This window comes from Lutra lutra, chromosome 17, assembly GCF_902655055.1.
Source record: "Lutra lutra chromosome 17, mLutLut1.2, whole genome shotgun sequence".
NCBI lineage: Eukaryota > Metazoa > Chordata > Mammalia > Carnivora > Mustelidae > Lutra > Lutra lutra.
The window spans coordinates 48,311,746-48,322,004 of NC_062294.1; the positions used below are offsets into that span (position 1 = coordinate 48,311,746).

The 10,259-nt window shown below is 49.0% G+C and overlaps 1 protein-coding gene across 4 annotated transcripts; it reads left to right on the forward strand.

Annotated features, from left to right (window-relative positions):
• The first annotated feature begins 5,402 nt into the window (after positions 1 to 5,402).
• TEX101 (testis expressed 101) lies at positions 5,403 to 8,627 on the forward strand. 4 transcript variants are annotated; one of them, XM_047711605.1, is made up of 6 exons: positions 5,403 to 5,509; positions 6,052 to 6,153; positions 6,279 to 6,422; positions 6,548 to 6,766; positions 7,949 to 8,077; positions 8,238 to 8,627. In XM_047711605.1, exons 2-6 carry the CDS (start codon positions 6,090 to 6,092, stop codon positions 8,465 to 8,467), a joined length of 786 nt encoding a protein of 261 aa, XP_047567561.1. In that variant the 5' UTR covers positions 5,403 to 5,509; positions 6,052 to 6,089; the 3' UTR covers positions 8,468 to 8,627. The 4 variants fall into 4 exon arrangements, with proteins under 4 accessions (XP_047567561.1, XP_047567564.1, XP_047567562.1 ...); XM_047711608.1 differs by having other exon boundaries at positions 6,548 to 6,742; XM_047711606.1 differs by having other exon boundaries at positions 5,420 to 5,482.
• The last annotated feature ends 1,632 nt before the right edge of the window (positions 8,628 to 10,259 follow it).

The window sequence follows — 10,259 nt, forward strand, 5'->3', positions numbered from 1 at the left end:
ACCATGAACCCTCGGCCTCCCTGCCTGCCGGTGGCCTGAGAGAGCTTCCCTGTAGGGGCTGCTGTCCCGGGTACACATGGGCTGGGATGAAGGCACGTGATGAACCTAAAGACCCAGAGGAAGGATCCTGGCTCCAGAGAGATGACAGAGGGGAAAGAATTTGTGTGGAATAAGCACCCAGTGGGGAGGGACATCTCTCCCAGAGCTACCTGGAAATACGCAGTCTGCCATGTTCTGGTTCTTTCGCCTCATCATTCAAATGAGCCTAGAATCTCGTGTGAAGAGCTACATGGAAGGTTTGAGTCTTCATGACCCCACCACACATTTACAAGAAAGGGGATCTACCTCCAGGAATGAAAGGACAGGGAAACCAACCCTCTCTACTCACACCCACCTCCCCTCAAACCTGGAACAGCCAGTGCGTCTGAAGCCTGGGGGCCCAGGAGGGAGGGCTTTGGGGGCCACATGAGGGACTCTGCGTCTTATTCAAGGTGCAGTTAGTTAGAAATACCTAAAGGGACTGTTTATTCGTGGTTTGATTTGTTTTCCAGAAGTGACAGGATCTATTTACTTGATGTTATTCTAGTGGTTTCGCTCTGCTTGCCTGGCGGAGAAGGCCTGAGAGAGAGGAGACAGTGGAAGCCAAGTGTGGTGGGCAGATGAGTGATCCCCAAGGGTATGCACACCTTGCTCCCCAGAGCCTGTGAATACGTGACTGGACAAGGCAACAGGGAATTAAGGTTGGTAACAGGCTGGCCTTTAAATGGGAAGATGATTTTGGGCAATCCCTCCGGCTCTTTCTGGGTCAGGCTGCTGATCTACAAAACGTCAGGATTCACAGATTGTGTTGTGTGAAGCCACTATAGTTGTGCAAATGTGTTAGAGCAACAGCAGGAACCTAACGCTCTGCAAGATGGTGAGACCCTGCCAGGTCCACGTCAGAAACAGCAGTTCGGACTCATGGTCCTGGTGGAGAAGAAAGTGGGAGAGAAATAGGAGAAACATTGGGGCAGGTGGGGGACCTGGCAAGGCTTGGGTGACAGAGTCCACGTGGGGCAGGAGGAACCAAAGATTCAACAATGAGTCATGATTCTTGCTGCAGCAACACGTGGCGGGAAAGACCTTTAACAGGAGATGTGTGCAGGCTGAGCCTGTGTGAGGACCAGAAGTGAACGCTGGAATTATGTGTGCAGTTAAGGTGCCAAGAGGGGACGCTGGGACGGGTTCAGCCCGGTCCCAGCTCATGTGAGAGGCCAGGGACGAGAGGTGGGGGCAGTCAGTCAAGTGGGCATGATCCTCACGGTGTCCACCAGAGCCTGGAGGCATCCATCAAACTGTGCATGTTCCCACACACACTTGAAAAATGTATCCAGGGGGGCACCTGGGGGGCTCAGTTAGTTAAGCATCTGACTCTTGATTTCCACTCAGGTCATACTCTCAAGGTCATGGGACTGAGCCCCACAGGAGGCTCCACACACAGTGGGAAATCTGCCTCTCCCTCTCCATCTGCCCCCCCACCCCTGCTGGTGTGCACACTCTAATAAATAAATACAATCTTTAAAAAATAAAAATAAAAAATAAAAAACTGACCCTAAAGAAAGATTTACTATTACTTCTTTTGCATCAGAGAATGCAGTTTTAAACCCACACTAACTCTGACTCCCTGCTTTTGTGTTACTCTATATAGAAGTAGGTTGGAGCCATCTTTACAATGCCAAAAATGAATTAAAAACACACAAATAAAAACACCATGCTCCCTCCCTGACTAGAGTCAAGCAAGCAGATACATATAGGCAATTTACTTTAGACTAGAAAAGAAAAAAAAAAAGGCCCCTTATCTAAACTTGTGAATTCTGGTACAAACTTAAAAAAAAATTTCAGGGAGCTATATGTGGAACAATGTCCAAAGCCCACTCAGAAAGGGAAAACATTCAAATTCCAAGAAACCAGGGCAAAGAGACCTTGTTGAAGACACAGGACATTCAGTAGAGACCCTTAGGAGTAGGGCTAAACTCATACCTTAGGAGTAGGGCTAAACCAGCCCTAGACTGAAGTTTATACCCAAGTTAGTAAGACTTAAATATTCTATATTATTCTATACTACATAATCTCAAATAGTTCCAAATATTAGCAACAAACAAGTGGAAAGTGAAATATTTTTTTTAAATACCATTTGAGAGGGGCACATGGATGGCTCAGTCGGTTAGGTGTCTGCCTTCAGCTCAGGTCATGATCTGAGAGTCCTGGGATCGGTCCCACATCAGGCTCCTTGCTCAGTAAGAAATCTGCTTCTCCCTCTGCCTGCAAATAAATAAATAAATAAATAAATAAATAAATAAATAAAACCACTGGGTGGGGATGCCTGGGCTGGTTTGGTTGGTGGAGCATGCGAATACACTATTCTGTACTCACTACTTCAATTACAACACAGATCTCTGTTTCCAACAGCTTGAATTGTGTCCCCCCACCCGCCCCTTCCAAATTCATATGTTGAGGTCCTGACCCCCAACACCTCAGAAAGTCACTTATTTACAGATAAGATCTTTACAGAGGTAATCAAATGAAGATGAGTTCATGAGGACCTAATCCTAATATGGGACCTAATCCAGTATGACTGGTGTCCTTTTTCAAAGGAAAAGAATCTGCACACAGACACACATAGAGGGCAGAAGATGTGAAGATGCAGGGAGAAGACAGCCATCCATAAGCCAAAGAGAGAGAGAGCTGGGACAGATCCTTCCCTCGCAGCCCTCAGGAGGAACCAACCCTACCAACACCTTGACTTTGGGCTTCCAGCCTCCAGAAGTGTGATGATAATACCTTTTGTTGCGTAGGCCTCCTGGGCTGTGGTACTTAGTTATGACAGCCCCAGAAAACAAATCCACGGGCCAAGAGCCAATTTAGAATAAATTCGCTACAGAAACTAGAAGCCAGCTGCGGGGTCAGGCCTGGAGGCAAGGCAAGTGCTAGTCAGAGAAATGGGAAGGGTTGACGAAGCATTCCAGAGCCTAAGGTACAGGGTCCTTGGGACCAGAACTAACTGTCCCATATGTTTTTATTAATTTATACTTATTTACACTAACTGTCCCTTATGTTTTTATTAATAATATATTAATAATTATACTTAATATTAACTGTTCCCAATGGAAAGGTTTTAATATATTTTTACATAAAATTAAGAGCTTTTACTACCACCATTCTGACTGAGGCATTTTCTCTATTAAAAATAAATATTCACTTATAGCTTAACTTCCAGGAATAGTACCAATTCTGAATGTACACAAAGGGTTCTTTATTTTATGTATAGATGCTGAGAGTTGAGAGGGGTAGTAACTTGGATTTCTGGGTCTAGATGACGGTAGGCTAGGACCTAGCTAGACCACTGAGTCTGATGAAGGAGGGACTGGGGGCCTGGACTCCTGGATCTGAAGGAGGAGGGGCTGGGGGCCTGGACTCCTGGGTCTGAGAGAGGAGGGGTTGGGGGTCTGGACTCCTGGGTCTAAGGGAGGAGGTTCTGGGGGTCTGGGCCCCTGGGTCTGAGGGAGGAGGGGGCCGGGAACATGGACTCACAGATTCCTGAGAGATGAGAGAACTTGGGGCCAGGCATCAGGGACCCAGGATTTGAAGTGGATTTCTTTCTATCTTTTCTCTTACTTTGCTCCCGAAGGCTGTGCCAAAACCACAATGAGCACTAAAAACTTCTATCCCCTAAGCCTGTTCCTTGTTAGGAGGCATCAATTAAGACAAAGAACTGCCAAAGCTTCCAGAATATGCCAGACAGATAGGACAGAATCAGCCATGCTCACTACCATCATACAGAGAGATCTTCTCCCCGGAAAACTGTGGGCACTGCCTGGCCAGATTGCTGGGGCAAGGCTGGGATTGGCCATGGCTCTTTTGTAAGGGGCTTCCCCCATTCCTGACCCCTAACAATCCCAACACATCCTGTCCCCTAGCTCCAGGATCTAAAGGCATCTGACACCTAAATATTTCTCATCCCCTCCAGGAATCACATGCCTATTCTTAGTGTTTGGAATGTTAAAACATGAAATAATTAAGGGCTATGATATAACCTAATTGTAGCTCTTTTGTCCTGGGTTATTTCATCTTTGAAAACATTTCTGGTGAATTCTTAAAAGGATATTACTCCTTATCTAGCTAAATTGCTTTCTCTTAATATTTGTATTAACTCTCTCTAGTTTTTGTTGTTGTTGTTATTGTCCTAATTGTGGTATTTTCTCTATTAAAAATAAATATTACAGGGGCGCCTGGGTGGCTCAGTGGGTTAAGCCGCTGCCTTCGGCTCAGGTCATGATCCCGGGTCCTGGGTTCGAGCCCCGCTTCGGGCTTTCTGCTCAGCAGGGAGCCTGCTTCCTCCTCTCTCTCTCTGCCTGCCTCTCTGCTTACTTGTGATTTCTCTCTGTCAAATAAATAAATAAAATCTTTAAAAAAAAATAAATAAATATTACAGCGCCTGGTTGGTTCAGTCAGTTAAGCGTCTGCCTTCGGCTCAGGTCCTGATCCCCTGGGATCCAGTCCCACATCCAGCTCCCTGCTCAGCGGGGAGTCGGCTTCTCTGACCCTCCCCTGGCTGGTGCTTTCTCTCTCTCTTGCTTGCTCACTCAATCTCTCTCTGAAATAAATAAAATCTTTAAAAATAATGAATAAGTACTCATTTACACCACGGCACTCACAGAAACAGCACCAAGTCTGAGAGTACACAAAACACCCCTTTGCTTCATGTTACATATAGATCTGGAAAGCTTCCATTTCCAGCTACGAACGAGAAATCCGAATGAAAGCCGTCTTACTGGTGTAGAGGCACCGCCACGTGGGGGAGCTATGGCGGCAACCTGTGCCCTCACAGTCACGGCTATGCACGCCGTCAGGGGTGCTGGAAACGACTCTGAAGACGGCTTTGCTCCAGTCAACCTTCCAGACGTCCATGGAGGGGGCTGGTGCTGTGACCCCACCGGCCTGCCAGGATCCACCGTGAGGGAAGGTGACGAGACCAAGCTGCCTCCCAGTGTCTAGGGCCACCGGGCGGAGGCGGGGTCCAGGCTGGGCACATGGAAGGGGGAATAGTTCCGTGGAGGACAGCCAAGGGTGTGACCTCCAAGCACAGCCGACTCCACCGCCCCATGAGAGAAAAGCGGTCAGGGAGGCCACTTGAGGACGCACCGCCCGCCCGGCTTTCCTCACCGAGCGCAGCAAACACCTGTTCCCTCCCCCTCAAATCCCAGCATGCTCGCCGTTCTGGGCATGCGTGGCTTCTAAGCCCGCCAGGAACGGGCTTCTCCAATGGGGTGCAACGTTCTTCGGGTTCATCCAATGAGCGCATCAGATGCTTTCACATTGACCAATGGGGCTTCGATCGACCTGCTGGGCGAAGGTTGGCCCCGCCTTCCGTGTCTCTGAGAGACCAAGCCAAGGCGGAGTGGAATGAGAGGGGCGTTCTAGGACGTTCCTTCAGCAGCGTGAGGTTCCTGTGAGGTTATCTGAAAGCCAGGTGGAATCCGGGTCCTTTAAAGAGAAAAGGAGGGCTGAGGACCCAGACTCCTGGGTTCTGAGGAAAGAGGATGGGGGGAAAGAACTCCGGGGTCTGAGAGGGGAGGAGGCCGGGGACTCAGAATCCTGGGTCCTGCGGGAAATGGCGGCTGGAACGTAAAGCCCTGGAGCCCTCGGTAGAACAGGACTGGGATGGCAGAATTTGGAGCTGTGGGAGTCCCGGGGGCCGAGAATCCCGGGGCCTGGGAGAACATGGGCTTGACCCCGGGCTGAGGCTGAAGGGGCGTCTGGGCCGGACCCCGAGGTTGGGCGGTCCTGGTCGCTGAACACTTTTGGCTTCCGGGAGTAGGGATTTGGGTCGGAGGGTTGCCCTGTGGGAACAGGCACGGTAAACGTGCTAATGTGCTCAGACTCGCAGGCTAGACCGTGGGGGCCACGGTCTTCTGTGGCGCCGTGCGCCCCGCAGCGCCAGTCCTCGCCGCAAGGTCCGTGCAGCCTGGTTGTGTGAGGCTGAGCAGCCCTCTCTTCTCTCTCTAATCGCAGATCCTTGGCCGCTCTTCCAGGCGGCTCTGAAAGACGCCATGGGAGCCCGTCGCGTCCAAAGTCTGCTGTTCCTCCTCCTCCTCGGGCCCCCCTCCTTGGCCTGTAAGAATGGGGGCTCGGGGCGGGGGAGGGCTGGTTCACAGAGGAGGCACCTTTGGGGAAGAGGACGGGCCAGGGCCGCACAGGGGAGGCCAAGCGTGCTTCCCTTGATCTCCTTTCCTCCGCAGTGGAGCCAAGTTTGTACTGTCACAGGGGCATATCCACGAGTGTAGAAAAGGACCCAAAAAGGACATTTAACTGGACCACAGAGAAAGTTGAGACTTGTGACAGTGGGTCATTCTGCCAGGAATCCCTTCTGATGATTAAAGCAGGTAAATCGAGAAAGGGCAGCTGGGTTGGGTGGGAGGAGGGGTCTGTCCTGGCAGGGCCATTCCCCCTCCCCGGGGCCAAACCCTAGGCCCACACCCTGCTTTCCTTCCCCACTGTCTCCGAACAGGGGCCGAGACAGCAGTTCTGGGCACTAAGGGCTGTGTCACGGAGGGGACCCTGGCGACAACGTATGTCCAGCACTCCCCACCCCCAGGCATAATCACAGTGTCCTATAGCAGCTACTGTGAAGAGTCCTTATGCAACAGCAAGGGGAGCTTAATGGAGCTGTGGAGGGTGGAAGAGACCCAAGGAACGCCAGGAGGTGAGACATGGGGACTGAGAGAAAGTAGAAAAACCCCTGAAAAGATGGCGGGCCTTCCTTCTCTGTGTTCTTACTTAGCTCAGGCCCAACGGGGCCATACACAAAAGAACCTCATTTTTTTTTTTATGATTTTATTTATTTATTTGACAGAGAGAGATCACAAGGAGGCAGAGAGGCAGGCAGGGGGGGCGGGGGAAGCAGGCTCCCTGCTGAGCAGAGAGCCTGATGTGGGGCTCGATCCCAGGATCCTGAGACCACGATCTGAACAGATGGCAGAGGCTTGACCCACTGAGCCACCCAGATGCCCCAGAACCTCAGAGCTTTTGCCTGCCTTTTTCTAAGTTGTTGCCTTGAGGTCTCAACACTGCTCAGAGCACTAGGACGGCAAAGAAGGCCAAGGTGTTAAGTTGGGTTTTGTGTTTATTAAACAATAAGGGGCCAGTGGAGGTTTCCAAGCAGGATGGTGTGGCTTAATCAGTCTGGCAGCTACTGTTTCCCGGATGTGGCCAGCCCCTATGGCAATCTAGCCCTGCCTACCTTTTCAGCTCACTTCCTTTTCTTCCTTCCCTGTTTATGGTGTTCCAGCTGGGGCCAGTAGTCAAAATATTTAACAACAGATATGGTACTGGCCAATCAGAATAGATGCTGGCCATGAAAAACCAGTCCAGCCCTATCTGTGTCTACCAACTGAACACTAACACAGCAGTGTCTCCCAGTCCCCGAAATCCAGCAAGCTGCTCACACCTCCAGACCTTTGTCCTTGCTGTTCACTTTGCTACTCCCCCAACCCCCATTTTCACTCAGCTAATCTCCGTTCACCCTCCACCTCAACTCAGGTGTCTGCTCTGTAAAAATAGTTAGCAAATTCTTCAAAATAGTTCGATATCCCTCCATTCCTTCGCCATTATCTTTGGACACAGTGCCTACTGAGAGGTACTAAAATTACTGGTATGTCCTACACTGTGATGTCAATGACAGGAACTGTGTCCTTTTCATCTCTGTCTCCACACCTAAGCACACAGTTTGGAAGTCATGTTGGGTGGGTTCTGATAGCAAAGAGAATCAGTTGAAAAGGTGTGGGGAGGTTGCAGTAATAGGCCTTGATTGTGGTGGTGTCAGCAGCAAAGACTTGGGGAAGAAAGGAAGAAAGAAGAGACAAATCCAGAGGCAGGACATACCCTAATTGCCCTCTGTTTCGCCTTCTAGCTCCCAGTGTGTCACCACGCTTCCACTGCCCAACCTGTGTGGCTCTGGGAACCTGTCTGAATGCTCCTTCTCTTCCCTGTCCCAATGATACAATTCAGTGCTATCAAGGAAGATTTCGGATCACTGGAGGTAAACTCAACACCCAGTGGTTTCAGAGGCTGGAAAACCAGACATCTGGGTGGATCCCGAGAGGTTCTGACACTCCAGGGTTCTAGGAATGAGGAAGGACTGATTCCCTTCTGATTTCCTAAAACATCTATGCATCTTCCCATCCTTTCTTGTTCTACAGGAGGCATCAACTCATTTTTGGAGGTCAAAGGCTGTACATCCATAATTGGTTGCAGGCTGATGTCTGGGATCTTTACAGTAGGGCCCATGTGGGTGGAGGAGATCTGTCCATATCAGTCTCTCCCTCAGCCCCGAAAGACTGAAAACGGGGCCACCTGGCTTCCTGTTTTGGTTTGGAGGTTAGAGCTAGTGCTGCTGCTGTTACTGCAGGAACTTGTCCATTGTTCCTGAGGAAACGCTTCTCATCCTGGACTGCAGGACACCTCTTCTGACTGGAAGCCTTCTGACTGCTGGTCAGCAAGTTGAGGAGCGACTGGAGAGCTGAAGAACAGAGAGTTCCTGTGGATGTATTTTATATTTCTAATAAAGTTTCTGCTGTGATTGGTATAAAACCCAAGACTAGAAGTGGAATTTTAGTGCTGAAAGGGCCCTGAAAATTCACTGTCTCCAACCCACACATTTTGCAGAAAGGGAAGCAGAGATCTGGAAAACTTGACTATCTCACACTAACATAGCGATGGGCAGAGCAAAACCAGAACTTTGATACTTGGACCTAAAGTCTGGTTTTCCTTCCACTCTTAATTGGTCACTTTCTCTTGCTAGCTGGGCAAGAAATCAGCATTAGCCTCCTTCAGAGCACTCTGAGCCCAACCTTAAGGCCACAGTTGGCTGTGTTGTTCTAGTATTTCCCTGGGAGGTATGGCAGAATTTGAAAAATCAGACTCCATATTCTGTTATAACAGACCCCATCTCCTATGTCCTGTCTCTTGCCCATTTACATCTTTCCTTCTCTTCTCTGCTGGCTACTTCATGCATCTTCAGGGGACACAGGGAACATCAGAGGCAGCTGGGGCTCAGCAGGGTATGAAAACTGGGGTCTGGGACTCTTGGGGGGAAGATGTGTTTTTTACTTCTTGTGCTTATTACTCAAGAACACATAAAACCCATCTTATAAAAGACTCTAATGATAGAGGAACCACATAGGGAAAAGTAAAAGGTGGGGAAAGGATAAGGGGGAACAGACATTTATTATTTCATTTAAATAGTTTTATTGTGGTTTACCTGACATAGCCAACTGCACTGGGGGTGGAAGAAGACTTAATGCAAATTACTGACCCCACAGAGACAAAGGACAGGGGAGTTTGGCCATAGTATAGTCCATCCAAGTTCCTTCTAGAAAGTTTTGGCTCTAGACTTTCTAAATCAACTCTTTGAGTTAAAGGCGCACTCCAGCTAATACTTCATCTTTGGCCCTAGGCAACCCGTTTCCCATCAGTTTACAGGAGAAAGCACAAACAAATCAAATTTGAACTTAATGAGGGGGCATTTAAGTTTCTGAAATAATAAGCATTCAGAACCATAACTGGTAAATGCCATCTAGGGCAAAAACAACAACAAAAAAGCCAAGTAAATGTTTTCCATAGGACAATGGCTTTCTGATGGCACTGAAGACAGTTACACTGAATGGAAGAATGACATAATTTTCCAAAATTTGGCCCGTGGATTGTTTTGGCATTTTAAAAATTACATGTATCATATGCCAAAGAACTTCAGGCAGCACAGGCAAATTTCTTAGGCCGCAAGCTCAAATACAATAATATATTTACATAAATGTACATAACATAAAAGTATTTTGATATATTGTTGATTTTTCGGATACTTTGGTTGTAACAATCCCTCATCTGACCCAGGGGTAGGTAGAAACTTAACCAGTTTGAATAAACTCAGCCACCTCAGGGCTTTCTCCCTTTCCACTCTCCTCGCCCAGGGCTTGGTTACAGGACTGGTGGGAAGGAGGTAACTGTCTAGTTTTGGCCTCTCTGCTGCTCGTGTCCATGTTCCTGCTGATGCCTGGAACTTGGCTTCCATTCCTGCTGGCGTCCACTGGGAACTTCCAACCCTGTCTGGGCACTGATGGTCACCCATGCGGGCCCTCTCAGTTCTGCCATCCCTCTCTCAGCTATTTCAGGGCCTCTTTCAACAGCTTTCAAGTCCCACTGCAGTGCTTCAGGACTTGGGTTGT